This window comes from Lutjanus erythropterus, chromosome 13 (genome assembly GCF_056507025.1).
Source record: "Lutjanus erythropterus isolate fLutEry1 chromosome 13, fLutEry1.hap2, whole genome shotgun sequence".
Classification (NCBI taxonomy): Eukaryota; Metazoa; Chordata; class Actinopteri; order Lutjaniformes; family Lutjanidae; genus Lutjanus; species Lutjanus erythropterus.
Window position 1 is genome coordinate 6,400,945 of NC_139329.1, and position 19,081 is coordinate 6,420,025.

The 19,081-nt window shown below is 39.2% G+C and overlaps 1 protein-coding gene across 2 annotated transcripts; it reads right to left on the minus strand.

Annotated features, from left to right (window-relative positions):
- Positions 1-691: 691 nt before the first annotated feature.
- On the minus strand, positions 692-17,139 carry ca5a (carbonic anhydrase 5a). Of its 2 annotated transcripts, none has more exons than XM_084733321.1 (7): positions 16,470-17,139; positions 10,496-10,693; positions 9,059-9,177; positions 5,810-5,905; positions 5,582-5,644; positions 3,168-3,326; positions 692-1,010 (listed from the first exon to the last, which is right to left on the minus strand). In XM_084733321.1, exons 1-7 carry the CDS (start codon positions 16,609-16,611, stop codon positions 840-842), a joined length of 948 nt encoding a protein of 315 aa, XP_084589447.1. In that variant the 5' UTR covers positions 16,612-17,139; the 3' UTR covers positions 692-839. The 2 variants fall into 2 exon arrangements, with proteins under 2 accessions (XP_084589447.1, XP_084589448.1); XM_084733322.1 differs by lacking the exon at positions 16,470-17,139 and adding an exon at positions 10,839-11,221.
- Positions 17,140-19,081: the final 1,942 nt, after the last annotated feature.

The window sequence follows — 19,081 nt, forward strand, 5'->3', positions numbered from 1 at the left end:
TGTATTGGATGTTTGAATGTCACATACTGTAAAAACAAAGGCTTCTGAATGTCAGGCATACTGTATACAGTATAATCTCTTTGTAACAGATTAAGAAAACATACATTCTAGTCATCTTGTTAATGTATAAATGATAAAATCAAAGATAAACACAACAACCCACCTTACAGGGTTTAAAAAAGTGACAATGTGGTACAAAACCCTTGATGAAGTTACACATATGATGTGTTTTACTTGAGAGAAACTCCCTGGTCTGTTAAAATCTCCTGGGCTTTCTGTTGTGAACTAACAGCAGCTTGAGTCTCCTTTTATGGATGAAAGTCAGGGACTCTGCTGTAGTACCGACTGTGGTCGGTGCTGTTGAATTGTTACCTGCAGCTCAGCACTTGTGTACAGTAACTGAATGAACAGTAAACATGTAATAAATACGATTCATGTTCATAAAATCAATAAAACTACATATTTTCCCCACAGCAATCATCCCTTATTCCTTATTGGTAGTCAAACCAAAAGCTGAAAAATCTAAAGAAAATAGAAAATAAAAATCTCAAGAACAGGAGTGTCCCTACATCCTCCATGTAAAATGGTTGTAATAATAATTATAAAATTATATTCTCTCTGCGAAAGACAAACAGCAATAAGTATGACTGAAGTTACTCAGAGGAAACTTTGTCATACTTGTGTTTGTTTTCTGAGAAACATTTTGTTTTAGCAGAGTTAAAAAAAAAAAAAGAGTCCGGACAGAATAAAGGTAATTTTGGTGCGTTTGTCACTGTGTGTAACGGTGGTTGTGGTGTGTGTGACCGTGCGAGAGGATGTATGTACTGGGTCCAGCAGCATCAGTGGGTGTGCTTGTCGCCTTCAGCTGACGGCGCCTCCTGTAGGAAAGGTGTGAAGGAGGAACGGACGGTGCGGCCGCAGAGAGGCTGCTGCACGCGGAAGTTGTTCACCATGCTCTTCTGTACTTCCTCCTCGGCCGAGGTGAAAAGAAGGCTCCGGAAGACCGCCAGCTAGGAAGAGGCAGAGGGGACAAATGTCAGAAAAGGGGATGACGAGTCTTAAACAGGCTTATACCAAACTATCACAGGCTGATTCACCCTGTCCTCTGTGTAACGCTGACAGTCTGAATGTCTCGAATGTCAAAAAGAAGCTGTCAGGCTAATTCTCCTCAGCGGCAGAGTCTTCAATTATACAAATATTTGGACACACCTCAACTCAACATGATTAAGATTGTTACAATGTGGTGCAACCACTAAGAAAGATCACTTTGAAAGCAGAGGTGCTACTGAAAGGAAGTTTTACTCTAAAGGACAACAGGAGCCCTCTGGTGGTGGGTCTGGATTAAGTGATTTTTTTGGCTAATTTTGGCTGGCTGGAGGAGGCAGAACAGCAGCATCAGTATACGGGGCACACGTTCTACCACCTGAGGAACCTGGGTTCTGATTTCTTCTGATATGGTGATATTTTCCGTCTCATTTTGCTTGACTGCCGATGCTGATATATGCACATATTTTTTCCACCTAACTGCACAGAGCATCAAGTCTCCCCTGTAGTGCAACTGAGATATTTTTAAGCCTGCTCTTGTTGTGATGGCCCACTGGCAGATGCAGTCATAAAATACAGTGTTCACATTCACTGGGCAAAATAAGAAAACTACTGCTGGCTTTGTTCTTCAGATGATCAGGATGATCATGCATCCCTAGTTGCCAGTTTACACAGCAAAGAGAAACAGTTATCATTTGGAGTTATTGTTTCTGGCCAAGTAATGAATGTCAGTCCCATATTCACTCTCCAATTAGCTCTCATTTCCCATGAGAAAGTCACATGACTTTAAGCGTTTCACTATATTCACCAGCTAGTTGCTGCCCTTGAGCAGGTGCTGTACACTGGGTTCATAAGAGCTTCCTTCATGGGTCTGGAGACAAGTTTGAGGGGAGTGGAGCTCCATAGAGCTGCAGACTTCGATGATATTTTTCTGGGGCTCAGTACAAGTGACACCTTTCACCTTACACATTTTAGGTATTTCAGTTATTTCATTACTTGGTGATATAAAATAATATTGTTAACTGCAGTTTTAAGATGAACTACAGCGATGAAATGCAAACCCTAATTACATAAAATTTGGGATGTTGTGTGAAACACAAATAAAACCAGAATGCAATGATTTGCAAACCCTTCTTGACTTCGATTAGATTAGATATTTAATGTTGAAAATGATCAACTTAATTGTTTTTGTAAATATACACTCATTCTGAATTTGATGTCTGTAACATGTTGCAAAAAAGTTGAGATGTTTCCCACTGTGTTACATAGGGCTGCAAATAACTCTCAATTGATTAATTAATACTTGTTTGTTTTAAAAAGTCAGAAAATGGTGAAAAATGTAAATCACGGTTTCCCAAAGCCTAAGATAATGTCCTCAAATGTCTTGTTTTTATCACAACCTAAAGACATACAGTTTACTGTCATAGAGGAGTAAAGAAACAAGAAAATATTCACATCTAAGAAGCTGAAAAAAGGATTTTTTTTTCTTAAAAGAAAATTACTCAAACCTGTTACTCAATTATCAAAATAGTTGGTGATAAATTCAGTAATTTGTTTAATAACTGATTAACTGCTGCAGCTCTAGTGTCACGTCACATTTTCTTTTCACAACACTCAGTCAGTGTTTGGGAATAGTGGACACTAATTGCTGGAAGTCTTAAAAGCAAAATTCTTTCTCATTCTTGCCTGATACAAGACTTCAGGTGCTCATCAGTCTGGAGGCTCTGTCGTCATATTTTGTGCTTCATCACGAGCCACACATTTTAAATGGGAGACAGGTCTAGACTGCAGGCAGGTCAGTCGAGTACCTGAACTCTTTTACTACTAAGTTGTAACACATGTAGTGTCTTGTCATTGTCTTACTGTAATAAGCAGGAACGTCTCTGGATGGCAGCATAGGACACTAACATACTCCCATACCTACACAGACGCTGGCTTTTGAACTTAACTTAGAGGACATGATGTCCAGGATTTTTTGAAAACAAGAAGGCAGCGGCATTTCTGAATGTTGTTGATATGTGGCTTTCACTTCTTCTTTGCACTGACAACGGTGTTCCCGTATTACAAAGCTTGACAAAGATCCATGTGAAGAATTATTTATACACACACACATACACACACACCTGGTCATGGCTGACTTCTATGTGCTGCTTCATAACGATCCAGGTGACAGACTCTGTCAGAGGGGGTGTTGTCAGAGAGCCATGGTACGTCCAGTAGTCATCAGTGTTGCTTGGTAACAGACAGGCAGGGTCAAACCTGGTGAACTCCACTACACTGCCCTGCAGACGGACAGAGAGAAACACAGGAAAGACGTATGTTGAATTATTTTGAATGTTACAGGCAAAAGACGAGCAAGATCACATCTGAACTTAAGTGTGCTGTTCACACAAAGGTTCTAATATTTTAAACAGTAAAAATGAGCTAGGTTTTCAGTATCAGTACACCACAGACTAAGACTGAAACTATTATCTAAATACAACAACCACTATCATCTAATCATTATCTAATAATAAAATAAGTAAGTATTACACAATTAATACTTTATAATTGTGACATTCAGTCTCCAACCATATCAGAGATTATTAGGCTAATCCATTTAAAAGGATTTTTCCCAGATTTGGTTGCTGAATATACACTGTCTGGCCAAAATAAAGTCACCACCTGGATTTAACACAGCAAACTGAGCCTTCCATTGGATAATTACTGCAGTGATTAATATGTTTCAGCTGGTAACAAGTTATTGAACCCTAACTGATGCAGTGAGCAGCTTCTCATTTCTTAAACAACCATGTCAGAAGACATATCCTGTGGTCGAGGAAAAGATGTTACTCTGTTTCAGAAGGCTCAAATTATTGACCTGCATCAAGCAAAGAAAACAACTGAGGAGATTAATGGAACTACTAAAACTGTCCAACACATTATTAAAACCTGGAAGGATCGTGGTGAACCATCATCTTTGAGGAAGAAAATAATCTTGATTGATTGTGATCTGAGATCACTTAAATGTTTGGTGAAATCAAATCATAAAAACTCAACATTAGAACTCACAGTTATGTTTAATAGTGAAAGTAAGAGCATTTCCACACACTCAAGGTGAAGAGAACTCAAGGGACTAAACAGCTGTGTAACCTTAAGAAAACCACTTATCAGTGAGGATAATAAAAAAAGCCCTCTGAAGCGATAGAAAAAGGTCATGTGGTGTGATGAGTCCAGATTTACCCTGTTCCAGAGTGATGTGGCATCAGGGTAAGAAGAGAGGCAGATGAAGTGATGCTCCCATCATGCCCAGTGTCTACAGTACAAGCGTGTGGGGGCAGTGTTATGATCTGGGGTTGCTTCAGTTGATCAGGTCGAGGTTCAGTAACAAAATGATGTCAGGTCACTACCTGAATATACTGAATGATCAGGTTTTTACATCAATGGATTTTTTTTTCCCTGATGACACGGGCATGTTCCAAGATGACAATGTCAGGATTCATGGGACTCAAACTGTGAAAGAGTGGTTCAGGGAGCGTGAGACATCATTTTCACACATGGATTGTCCACCACAGAGTCCAGATGTTAACCTCACTGAGAATCTTTGTGATGTTCTGGAGAAGACTTTACACAGTGACTCTCCCATCATCAATACAAGATCTTGGTGAAAGATTAATGCAACTCTGGACAGAAATATGTGTCTGAACAGCCCTGTAGTGTCTCTACTGAACCACTAGAGAGCATCAGTATCTACCTACCAGCAAAGTGCTGCTACCATTCATACCTTCATTCATTCATCATTTTAAGAAAACTCTTCTGAAAGTGCTGTAATTGTGTCATCACTCTGCTGGTGAAGGTTGTGACTGAACAAAGTCATCACTGTCGCATTTTTCCAAATATCTAAGTGTTGTGATGAATTTCATTTCTGGCATTATGTTATTGTGTGAGTTGGGAGATTTATCTGCCTTTGTCTTTTTTTTTTTTTTCAAAGAACTTTGTACCGTTCTGGAAAATGCTATATCAATAAGGTATTTTTTTTTTAAATTCTAATAATTATCATTATAATTATTAGTATTATTATTAGTATTTTATTATTATTGGTATGTTAGCGCAACTCCAATTAGACCAACCACAAACATTATCCTTGCATGATATCACTTTTCTCCTCTGCTTAAGAAAGCCTTAGCCCTTTTTAAAAGTCATCCTCTACCCTGCTAACAGTTTTTTCATTTTATGGGCTAAAATGCTTTGTAAATAACTTACCTTCACCAGGACTTAGTCTTAACTTTAAGAGGAAATTCTTGGAAAATGTCACAATTTTAAGAAAATTCTTAGAATTTCATCACTAGGAGCAACTCTTTGCTCTTTACTAAGAGGCTTTGTGACTACGGCCCCTTGATTTCAGACAGACTTTATAAGGGTCAATATACTGTACTTCAAAAACCGGCACTTCATGTTAAAAAAAAAAAAGAAAACAAAAACTGTGGTGTGTGTGTGTGTGTGTGTGTGTGTGTGTGTGTGTGTGTGTGTGTGTGTGTGTGTGTGTGTGCGTACTAACCTTGTGTCTGATGGCAGGCAGAGCATCTACCAGTTTCTGCAGCCCCTCATGTCTCTTTCCCACCTACACAACACAAGAATTAATCATTCATCTTTATTGTATTTACAGTGTAAAGCTGCAACCACACATCACTTAATGCATACTGCATTAACTACAAGTGTCGTTGTGCAACAAAGAAGACTTCATGTCAAGTGTGTGTGTGTGTGCACGCGCACGTGTGTTGTATACCTTAAGAAAGACTCCAATAACAGCCAGTCCGTTGTCCTCCATCACTGCCTCCTCAAACAAACTGTACTTGTCAGAGTTCCAGTGGACCAAATGGAGCTGAGAACACACAGCATACACACATATCATGAGTCTCTGTGTATGTGTGGGGTTGTATATGTGTGTGACTATAAACCCTAACCTTGATTTTTTTAACCCCACTGCCCTGATCCCCAGCCCTCTCATTCTGTCCTCCAAATGACCCACTAATTCCTTCTTACCTTAATTTGTCTTTTCAAAATAAGAGTTTATAGGTAGTTAAATACAGATGGCAGTGTCTGGGTGATATCTAAAAATACCTTCAGTACATTCCAGTATGAATAAATGTGTCATACAGCAGATGACCATATCATCATATTTGAGTTTGCAGTGTTTCCACAGGTAATCAATTATTATTATTAAATTAATTGGCAACTATTTTGATAATCAATTAATCCATTTGAGTACTTACTAACTGAAAATAGACAATCAAGTATATCAGGTATGATCATGTACGGACAATACATGAAGTTTAACACAACTAGATTGAACAACAGCTTTAATTCTTTACACACTGTCACTGGCAATAAACACACGTGGACAAAAATAATTTTGCATGCAATGGTTGCTCGAAGGTGTCAGTCGGCACTGTAACTTGATCCTCTGCACACACACTTACAAAGAATGCTGAGTGATGAGAAAAGTGACATGGACGCATTCCCAACACTACCAACAAGGGCTTGGCAGAGGACACACGCACACACGCACAGAGTCAGTGGAACCCGTTGTTACATAAGTGTGCTGAAGTTAATGGAACAACATGAACATAGATGTTCTGTGGTCAAACGTGAGGCTGGCATGTATACCCGCTTCAAATCCACCCGCTGAGAAACAAACACACTGTGCCTATGTTTGAACACGGCTTTATTTATACAGAGAGAAATAGAGAAACACAGCTGAATCAAAGAATCTGGCGTCATGCCTGATACATGCTATAGAACCAGGAGAGGATGGAAAAGTTCCCATATACACATAGCACAATAAAGCCTGTAGTCACTGATACAATTCTCAGTATTTTTCCAGGCATTTCAAGAGGGACACTTAAAAAGTAAGTCAACATTTACACTGTTGAGGGAGTGCAAATTTGTTTTCTTCCATTTCTTCTTTAACCCTTAAGAGGCAATTTGGTCATGTGGAGAGTAACTGCACTACATGTCAGACTTTTTCCATTCAGTTGGCTGGTGACATTATAACCTGCCATACATTTGACTACAGCGCCTCTGTACTTAACATGCTCCATTACTTGAGCGGCAGGCATATCAAAGACTTGTTTTCAAAGGAACAACAGAGGGTGTGTACAACAAAACTAAAGATGCCAAGATACTGCTGTTATAGGTAATGAAGCCCTTGCACGGCACCATCAGTCTAACTCCACACCTACCTCTGAACCTGCTGTTTCAAAAACAAATAAAGACATTCAGTCCCTCCAGGTAGCAGCAATGTTGCGATCCCAACAATTCACGCATATTCAAACAGTCCCTGTGAATTCTGTGAGAACTTGCAATTTTGTCCAAACTCTGCAACTCTGCCACTGATCACTGTTTTGTTTCGTCCAGCGAGTTATATAGTTACACACATGACATTTTTCAGTGCTCTGTATTGACATTTATCAATGCTTGGAGCACTTCTATTCAAAAAGACTTTGCTTCCTTGTGGAATACCCCACAGGTGCGCTACTTCTTCATCTACAAATAAATCATACTTTGTTAAAGTTTTTGTAATCTTGAGTTTTTTTGGTAAGGTAACTTAGAACACTCACAATAGAGTACAGTTTTATTTTCCTTGGAGAAAGTTGCTTTTGATTTGAATGAATTATACAAAAAAAAATCTTGGTTTTGCGATTTTTCCTTGCTCCCCCAGTGTCACTGCAAAAAATGCTGACAAACATTGCAACATGCATTGCATGTTTTTTTGAAAGGCTGCCATGAAATCAAGCATTTTATGCTGCAACAATCCCAAAAACAGCCCATGAAATCCTGGTGGGACTGGACATCGCTTAGCATTATGTATCTATGTGGCACAAGGTACGACACTGCTGTGTGTGTGTGTCAGATGAATCTGGATAAATCTTTTTTAAATGGGAAAATTAAGTTTAATAGTTTCTTTGTACGTTTTCTTAAATAGTAATACTATGCGCTAATGCAACCAGATATACTGAAGGGATAATTAGGGCTGGGCAATATATCTAATCAATCAGATTCATTTGAATTTTGGGTTTGGACAATGTGAAAAATGTTACTACAACATGACACACAGGGCACAAAAAAGTTCATTTTAGTCAAAAGGTTACATAGCTAAAAACAATATACTGTATAACAGTAGTACTGAATAAACATAAACAAGCATTCTTGATATGGATCTCATAGACTGGTCTTGATCTTTAGGTTATGAGTAAAATAAGACATTTGAAGGCTTTGGGAAACACTGATTTCCATTTTTCACAATTTTCTGACATTTTAAAACAAACAACTATTAATAGATTAATTAAGTAAATAATCGACTGATTAATCGACTATGAAAATAATCATTAGATGCAGTCCTACGCTACATGGCTGGTGGACTGACTATGTAAGAGACATAGTTTCTAAATAATAATTTCTGCACTGCAATTTTTTGTTACTTATTGACCGACGTATACACCAGCCAGACGTTATGAAGGAAAAATCTGATGGCTGTTTGTCATTTTGACACATTAAAACATTAAAGCGGATCTATTGTCATTTTTGTTCATTTACATGCAACACGATCAAACAGAAAACATCGCAGAGGTAACTAAATCTACCACAAAAACAAAAAGATTCCCCTTGGAGCATGTGGGCATCGTTGCAGACATCGACAGCGTGCTCAATGCATCTCACTACCCAGGCGCTGACGTGTTTGAGGACTACAGACATAAGGCCTTGGAGCGTGTCCATGCCCACTACGAGTCACAGAAGGGTGTTGGTCGATGTCTCTGTGCATCTTTTCTCTCTGTGCTTCTGTATATTAAATGTTTTTGAAAATCAAATGTTTTTATATAGACTATATCTCATCATTATTACAAAAATTAAGATCAAAATGGCAGGTAATAGTAGAATTTTGTTTTACTTAATATGACAGAAATGTGCAACATTCTGACGTCCCTGCAGGGATCACTTAAGTTTCATGATCTCCATGTTACAGTGGACACAGTACCTCTGCAGGGAACAGCCTCCTGTCCAGCGTGTGCTCTGACCCCCAGGCGTTGCTCTCACCCCAGTGGAAGTGGAACTGGCACAGTCTGAATTTGTCTTGCAGGGGGCCCCCTTTTAGCGCTGCACCAGAAATAAAAGCACATGCAGATAAGATGACTGTATCACACTTTGACATTTCACAATGCTTTTAAAACAATGAAATACTTGTCTTCTACAGGAATGAGATCACATCTGTGAGTGTCTAGAGGCTATGTGTTAGAATTGGGAACTGCTTCCTCCTCCAAAAGCAAGGAAACAAATTTTTTATTTCTAGTTTCCTTGTCCAAAAGCAGGAAATTATCCCACATGTGACATCTGCTGGAGAACAGGTTGTTCAGGCAGTCCCACTGACCCAGAAACATCCAGGAAATATTACAGTGAGAGACAATAATCACCTATAAAGCTATCTACTTTACAACACCTGTAAAGTATTTATCTATGCAGGTAATACTACCAACAGATAAGAAGGAGATACTGGAGCAGAACATTGTGTTGACATAGAAAATGTGTGTTTTCTACTTTGTCTTCGACTTCCCTTTTTCCAGGGAACTGCGCAATACTTTATTCAGTACTACAAAAGCATGCATTAATTTTATAAATATGGCTGACGCACAAAGATTGAGTTGGCTGTTCACATATGAAATATTTAGGTGAGGTAGTTACTTGGAGAAAACCTGAGAGATTAAAAAAACGTTATTGGGGTCAAAAACATCAATTTTAAGACTGAATTGGTAGTTTTAGTACCTTCAATCACACCATTGTCTCTCTGGTCATTTTGCTGGTAATAAAATACCGTTGTAAACCTGTTTTTGTTCTCTCAGTTCCCAACTAAGCTTTTAATACAAAGACTGAGGGCACGTGACGCCTGTAAAGTGGTTTATTTTTCAGCTTTTGTAATTTTACCAAAACAAGGTTTATTTAATGGTTTGGAAAGTTATACAGCATTTTGGTGTCGCTCAGTAATTATACAAAAATTATCGTTTAAAGACAGGCTATACAGTAGTTGTTGAGGTCAGGGCAGACACGCAAGTCACATGACTGTCACCAGATCCACGTGACAGTTGTGGTTTTGAAGTATAGCATTGATTACTCGATTTTCCTGCAGACAGTGGGCCCTTTAAGGGGGCTGAAGAAAGAGATAATCCTCTTGTGCAGATCAAAACATGCATTCCCCTGGCTGAGACTTCCTTTAAATCCAGTCAGATTTAAAGGGAAACTACTTACTTGCTCCCTGTCTAGTTTTTAATAAAGAGGAAGAGGAATAAAGTGGAACAAAACATTACGTTACTTTTCAGGTTTCTACTGAGCAATTAATGTCAAAACTGAGTGGATTTAAATACATCTTCAGAAAGACAATATATTGTATATAACGGTATAGATGACACAAAAGTGTACTTACTGGACTTGTCTGTAGTGTCATCATACTCGACCAGAAAGGAGTAGCCGTTGTTCCAGATTTGTTGGCAGGTCTGTGGGTCGTAATCAGACACCAGAGGCTTCAGCTGTGAGTCAAAGACGGTCTTTCGCACAACAATGTCGATGGGAGACTGGCGATCACCTCCTGGTACCGCGAGGGGTCCCTGCCACATGGGATGCACTGGAGGAGAGGAGGGAGGAAGACCAGAAGAAGAAGGAGCAGAGGAAGTGGAAAAAGTCAGAAATTTTGACTTTAAAAAACTGAACTTACAGCCTCCGCTGCCCATAAAAACAAAAAACCTGAAAAGAAAAATGCTGACACCTACTTTTCATGTTGTACTCTGCTGCTGCCCGCATTTTTATACAGTCCATTTTCAAACAAAATGAAAAAGGTGCCTAAAAAATAAAATCTACACACTGTCAGTGCTGACAGACACACACCTCCTTCTTCCTTGAGCAGTTTGAAGGAACTGAATGAAAAAGGAGCAAGTGAGCAGAGGTACTTCCTCTTAGTCCCTCGTCTTAGTTTTTTTTCCTAAAAGGAAATTACAAAATAAGAGAGAAGTGGGCTGGCTGTACAGAAAGTGACACGCGGAATGTCCTGGCACGCCCCCAGGTCCACTCCACAGCGGGAGAATCAGACCAGGACCTCTGGCCGGTCAAACCGCCAGCTCTGGTCAACGTGTGTCCACGGACCTGACTTCTAATTACCCGAAACTCCGCTCACTTTCCCTGCCTCCCTCCTTCTTATTTTCCTTCTCCCTTGAAATCCACCCAAAAAACAGAACACACTTGCCCACTTATAAAGTCCAAAAAAGCTCAGTTTAAAAGATTGTTTCCTCCTCCTCCTGACCAACAGAAAAAAAAAAGATTCAATCAAGTGTTGTTGTCAAAGGGCACAAAAGCAGCGCAGTCTATTGTTTTTCTCTTCATTCATCCAGCACAGGGCTTAAGGTTGCCGCTGAGCACCGAGCTGAACAGGTCTGACTGGGAGATGACCTTCATCTTCATCGGATTTCAGCAGCTCCTCCTGGGGGAGTTGGCTGCCTGACTCTGTTATCGCACGGACACACAATAACTGCTTGCAAAGCTATTCATGCTCATTCACGGGGTAACTGTAAGCTGTGAGGTTTTTCTGATTGGTGGCATGTCATTCTGCAGTGCTGTCACATGGCGGACAGATGTCTTGATTTAGAAGAGCTCTGAGTGACCAGCTGAGTCTTCTGCATCGACAGCCAATAGTGGTGAACATGAAGAGATAATAAATGACCTTGTGTGGATATCTTGGCCCCCTTAAACAGATTTATGTGCAGCGATAAAGATTTGTCCTGCAGACATGTCCCAGTGGAAACACTGAACACCTACCCGTAAGCCTAAAATGCTAACGCAGCTTTCTCCATCTACCAGTATCCAACCTTTCATCCACCAGTTAAAGGACCAACCAGTGCTTTTTTCCCCAAAATTTACTACACAGGCTGCAATGGTGTGTAATTTTTTTCTGCACCGGTCAAATGGTTAGTGAATGTTCAAATTTTACTGTCTACTCCATAAATTGTCATTGTTTTTTGCCTGGTGAGAGAAGCAAATCTATCAGTCACTTGTATATGTTACCAGCATTTGGCTGGTGCTAATTTTTGACGCATCTTACAAGCGAGTTATCAACATATTTTTATACACATTTTCAAATTACATAAAGGCTGATGAAAACAGCAAAATTTGAAAAAAACTTTTTACATAATTTCACAAAAAAGTTTTTAGATTCGCCTTAAGCAGATGTTGTCTTTTTAGATGGAAAAAGGATGACAGTAGTTTCTATCCATCCCTACATAGAATAAAATCAATTCAATGGTTGGAATTGCTCAAGAGAATGTCTATATTTGTCAAAACCAGCAAATTATATACCTGAAAAATTTAAAGTCATTAATTCATCAGATTGATGGCAAAATCAAATGAAAAGACAATATTTTTATATAGCAATCTTGCTTATGGATTTGCATTAATGCCTATTATGATGTAATACAATCAGAGACCTTAAAGACAGACATACAGTAATATAAACAGTACGTCATTTGTCCTGTTGCCCAACTCCAGGGTAAAGAAACAAATGGAGTCAGTAACTTCTTGCCACTAAGGTGGAAAAAATCCTTTCAAAAATCAAAAACATTTCTGTATGCATTACAAAATCAGTCAACCGTCAAGGGTTATTTGGGGGCATCCTAGTAGCTCAGCTGGTAGAGTGGGTTTGATTCCACAGTCTGGAATCAAACCCACTCTACCAGCTGAGCTACTCCCTGTAACTGCATCTTTAGCTGCAAGCCATCCCATCCCAAAAGCACCCCACCCCCCAAAACTAGCTACTGAAGAAATACACCCTTTTTAAAACTGTTGACAGTGCTGTAGGTCAGTCTTCCCCAACCCTGGTCCTCAGGGCCCACTGTCCTGCGTGTTTTAGATGTTTCCCTGCTCCAACACACTTGATTCACATGATCAGCTCGTCATCAAGCCTCTGCAGAAGCCTGACAACAACCTGATCATTTGAATCCGGACAGGACAGGACAGTGGTCCCTGAGGACCAGGGTTGGGGAACACTGCTGTAGGTTATCCAGAGAAGGTGTGGATATCTCAAAACCTTAAAGGTTATGACCAAACATACAAATAACACAAAGAGTCTGAGGGAAAATATGCAGCATGACCCGTCAAAAGATAAGACTAGTTTACAGAAACCTGGATACTATTTAGGAGGTTGGGTCATCATCTTCATCTGTCATGATAACATTGGTCTTATCAAAATCATTGCTGACATCTCAAAACATGGCAACACCACTTCAACAGAGTAAGGCAGGGTAAGAAACATGAGTAGTCAGAATGAACAAACTGTTTAGTCCAATTATATAAACCTGTTTATTTGTAGGTCAAACCCAAAGTGAGTGCACCTGAAATGTTGGCAAGAATCCCTCATTGTGAGTGTGTGTGTGCAACTATGGTAGGTACAGTAGGTCAAAGTTGAAACAATAAGTTTTTATGTAAACTATTGTGGAGGTTTACCTCAATTTTTCAAACTAAACTTTGCTAACCTTCGTATCAAAGTTTGTAGTAGGCAACTGGACTTGATAGAGTTCTTGAAAATGTTCCGCCTCTCATCCAAGAGGCTTCTTCAGTTCTGCCTGACTGGTTTGGGAGTTCAGGTTTTAAACCTAATGGAGTCGTTAGCACTTGGGGGGGGGGCATGTGTCTCATGTGCCCACCCCTCCATTGTGTGACTCATGAGTTTCACCTGGGGGGAGGTGTGAATGAGAGTCGTTAAGGACTCTGCTATCATGTGACTTGTTAGGGTCACATGGTTTCAGGTGGGTATCCAACTGCCTGGGGAGTGATCTTAAGACTGTATTGTAAGTGGCAAATAAATTGTGCCTTAGACCTCCTCCTCTGTTGAGAGATGGCCATTCCAGGTTAACAAAAATGGCCTCTTTCACTCCTCTCTCAAACCATCTGTCTTCCCTGGCTTCCAATAGCCTCTGTACATGTACACACTCCGCCAACTGAGCATGGCTACTTTCAGGGTATTTTCGTCCCTGCATTTCGGTTCTCAGGCAGCACTTCCTCGCTGCCAACCTTGACAAGTTCTACAAAAATCTCTTAACTTCTCTATCAGGGTTAAGTTTTGGAGCTTGAGACTGCAGTCGGCCACATTTACTGAAGGAGTTATGATTTCTCTCAAGCTGTGCCTGAGAGGCTAAACTGAGCTCCTTATCTTTCTACCCCTCGCATATTGCAATGACGGGATGGCAGCATGCCGCCCTACTTCGGGGAAGCACAGACTACATCAATTTCCTGTGAGTCACGTGTTGTTTTTTTTACCTGAGGAGACAGAAAAGCAGAAATGTCTCTTCGTGAAGAAAAACAGCATCAGGACGGATCAAAGTGCAGGATAATGCACTGACAAGAAATCTCATTTCTTTTGGGCCACTTCAAAGTCAAACCAACAGCGTCAGTCTGACAGACAGTGCCCAGTACAACAAGCTTGTTAAAGTTAAATATGAACTCTTTATTATCATGGTTGAACTGAAAAGCTCTGCTGCACTGGACAATTTCTCCACTTTTAAACATTTTTTTGCATGTTGTTTGTGGTTATCGTTGGCATGATATGGTGCACAAGACAAGGCTTATGTTACTGGGTGTGGTGAGGAAGTTGTTGGGACTCGTCAGACAAGCTCGGGTGTAATAATCTGTGGGCGCATCAACATGAAGGGAAATGATGACTCATTCCAGAGGTCCAACATGCAAGAGAAGAAACTGCTCTTCAAGCAGCATGCAATATGTTTAGCATGACCACAGGTGTATTTTATAGATCTTGTTGAACATGTTTTGCAATGATTATGATTGATAATGATTATATGGGGGAAAAAAAACAGTGATCATCATGTCATTTGTTGGAGTGTGTATCAAACAAGCATGTTTTCTTACTTTCTGAGAACAAGATTTGTTCTCCAGAGTATCTCTGCAGCATAACAGTACTTCATTATAATTGTTTTGTCACGGTTTTTTAATTTATCAAAGAATTGCCACTTTTATGATTTGGATATTGCACTTGGTTAGAGCTGAATCAATTATTTGATCAAAAGAAAATCTTATCACCAACTATTTTGATTTTCAAACAAAAATGTCAAACATTTGCTGGTTCTAGCTTCTTAAATGTAAGAATTTAGTGCTTTTCCTTGTTATTTATGACAGTAAACAATTAATCAATTATTAAATTAACTGCCAACTACCAACTTGCCAACTTTGATAACAGATTAATCAGTTTGAGGATTTTTTAAGAAAGAAAGTCAAAATTATCTGATTTCAGCTTCTTAAATCTGAATATTACTATTACTATTAATCGATTGATCAAGAAAATAATTGACTGATTAATCGACAATGAAAATAATCATTAGTTAATTTGAAGATGTCATGTCGGGTTCTGGGAAACTGTGATGAGCATTTTTTGCAATTTTCTAACATTTTATAGAAACAATCAATTAATTATTCATGAATTAATCAATAATGACAATAATAATAGTTACAACCCAATATTTGGTCATATTGCAATTTCCAAAAAATTGTTATTAATTGTGCAGCCCTAGTAGATAAACCTCAATAAATACATACCCAGTAGAGATGTGATGGACAATAAAGGCATAAAACCGGGCTCAACAATAAGACGTGCCCACTTGCCCATGACAAGTAAACTGCCATATCAGGCAAGTAAATCTGGCAACTCACTTGTCCAACTGAGCAAGGGGGGAAAAAAGAATAAAGCTTTTAAACTACTTAGATAATTGATTCCTCTTAGTGCTTCTTCATGCAAAAATGTCAGAAAATGCGGTTTTCAGCCTATAAAATATGAAGTGTGTGCTAAAATTTCCAGATGGCACACTTGAGCAGAAACACACTGACATTTTCTGTATGCATTTGACAATAACATCCCTGACACGACACATATAGGATGACTTTACACACAGGCTCCTATGTATGTAGGTCAAAGGGCCTCGGATGCCCTGTATATGGGCAGTGATCAGGGATATCAATACTTGTGTGGAAAACCTGGAGCCTGAGGTCAGTCAAAACACAGCTGATCCAACACAGCATCGTGTGATCCACATCCAGTGATGATGGAGATCCAGTCCGAGCTTTCCACTGCTCTGCGTACACGTTTTTCAGATGAAAACAAAAGTGACCGTTTACTGATGCTGTGTGAGTCACAATGCGTATAATGAGAGGCTTTAGAGCCACAATGAGACAGCAAACCAAATCACTGCCGTGCTGACACACACACTGACACTGCTGCTCTGAGAATACATTTAATTATGTTCCCCTTTGAAGCTGCATGATAATGAGCAGCTGTGTCGACACGCTGGAAAAAAACGATAAACATAGCATGCAGCTAATTATCACACAGGTTTTCCATTAGTACTTACTCTGAGAGAGGACATATTTGCTCGAGCAGGCGGTGAGGTTGCATCTCCTGACCGGGGTTATCCGGTGACTCTTGGCGTGTCTACCGAGCTGTCGGTGGAGCTGAGCAGCCAGAGGTCTTATTACGGATGACAAAGTCACCATATTGATCAAGCTAACGTTACCAGCTTCACAACAAGCGGCTACACGAAGCGCTACACCGTCCTTTAACGCTCTTTTTTTTGGCTGAAACAGTGAGCTAACTGTTTTTAACTCTACAAAAGTTAGCTCTGAATGTGGAGCCTGTTCAAAACAAGACTACGGGCTGGCTGCTGCTCTCTGACTCTGCCCTCATAGCGTCTGTCTGGAGGCGGGGGAACGAAGAAGGGGCAGGCTTTCTCTTTACACACATTCAAAGTGTGTCCTCAAAAGACAACAAGCGTTTCTCCTGGAGCTATAGCGTCGATTTGACCCGATTAAATGGTGTCCTTGTCGGGCCAGACCCTCGATAAGTGATAAGATAAGGCCGCGGTTTGGAAACTGTTTGCTCTGCAGGAACACAAGAGGAGGAGGAGGGGGCTGCAAGGTTGACCAATCAGCGGCCTCCTCTGAGGGGCGTTAGCGATGATGATGATGACACACTTTACATGTATGACGCACAGGTGGGATATGTTTATTTTTAATACAGCTTAATTTTATTTTATTCACAATCACTCACAATCAGAGTCATCATAATCACGTATAGTTATTGATAATTATAATAATATAAATATAATCAGGGTCATTGGTGGCTTATGAGACAAGGGGCCCCTGGCATGGTAAGGGTCCCCAACACCTCCTTGTAGTCATTTTGTGTCTTTTTCTGGTAATATCATGTCTCCTCATAGTCATTTTGTTTGTTTTAGTGTTACTTTTGTGTCTCTTTGCTGTAATTTTGTCTTTGTGGTAGTTTTGCCTGTTGTTTTGTGTCTCATTGTGGTACTTTTTGTCTTTTAGACATAAGGGAGGAGAATTCAACAGCTATTCTTGAGCCTAAACCCAAAATATTTTTAAGTATTTTGTCATGTTGTCAAGAAACCAGTATCTCAGAGGACCTTAAATATTATGATATTATTGTGGGGACATATATTACACAACCCCTTTATAATGTTCATTTTTGTTTCCATCTTCTGTCTTCATCCTGTGTCCTGACCTCATCATCCCACGGGGAACACTAAAGTGTCTTCTGATCAAACTACATTTTCTTAAGTTTGTTTACAGTAAAGCACTGCCTCTGTGTGTGTGTGTGTGTGTGTGTGTGTGTGTTTGTGTGGTGGGTGTTGCATCACAGTTACTCTTCTCAAGAATGTCCCTCTTGGGACGAAGCTGATCACATGACTGTTAGACTTTAATCCTTGAACCAAGGTCATAATGGTTAACATTAAAATTAAAACTAAAACTAGGTGTGTAAACACACTTTAGTTAACTAAAGAAATGAACTTAAGTGATATTGTGTACTTTAAAAACAAAAATATTCAGGAAACATTTTTAGTTTTAGTCTGTGTCAATTTGGTCAACTTTGTCAACACAATGAACATGAGGACGCACTGGGGCATATTGAGACATGACTGATTGCCTACACAAAGTGTGAGAAATTGTATTTTTAAAATATATATGTTACACATATATATATATATATATATATATATATATATATATATATACATACAGCAAATTAATTCAAGTGAAATTTTAATATTTTCAAATTAAAACCATTTATTTTTCAGGCTCCAAAATAATGACAAATCAGGTTCATAATTAACTATAACCAAATTTTGAAATGCATTTTTTGAGTTTCTATAATTCAAAGATTCAAGTTTATCTAAAGAAGAATAGTAGATGATGGGGTACCCCTGTAGTTCAGTTGGTAGAGTGTGCACCTCATGTACTGAGACTATCAGTCTCAGTACATGAGGTGCAGCTGGTTTGAGTCCTGCCTGTGGTCCATTTCCTGCGTGACCCAAAATTTTGGGTCATTTCAGCTGGGTTTTTTTTCAGTGTTAAGTGATTATTACATTTGCCAACTGTCACAATATGTAGCATATACAACAAATTTTAAAACGTTTGAATATTTCATTAATTAAAATGTGCATCATAGCCAACATCTATGGCTCTGTGCCTTTTCCTCTAAATTTTGCCAGTGGCTAGTGGCTTCTTGAGTCTCCATAAGCTAGCCATGGATGCCAAATCAAAATAAAGGTTTTCCAAGAAAAATAAATTACAGCTGTGGCTGCTGACAGATTTCTTTTTTGGTCAAAAATGGCTCTTTTGATTGTAATGGTTGCAGACCACTGGGCTAGTAAATCTAGCAACTTACTTGCCCAATCAGACAAGTGGTAAAAAATAATTAAGCACACCATTTTTTCCAGAGCTAATGATGGAAGCATTAACATTGATGAGTCAGGAAAAAAAAGAACCATTGTCTTTTATCTAAATAAAGAAAAAAAATATATATTTTTTTTTATATAGGAGCAAGTAAGAAATGACTCTGGGCAAGTAGTGAAAAACAACTAAAAAAAACCCCCAAAACATTAATGTCTTCAGTCTTTATAACAATGGGATGGATATGTAATCTATTCAAAACAAGCAGAAACTG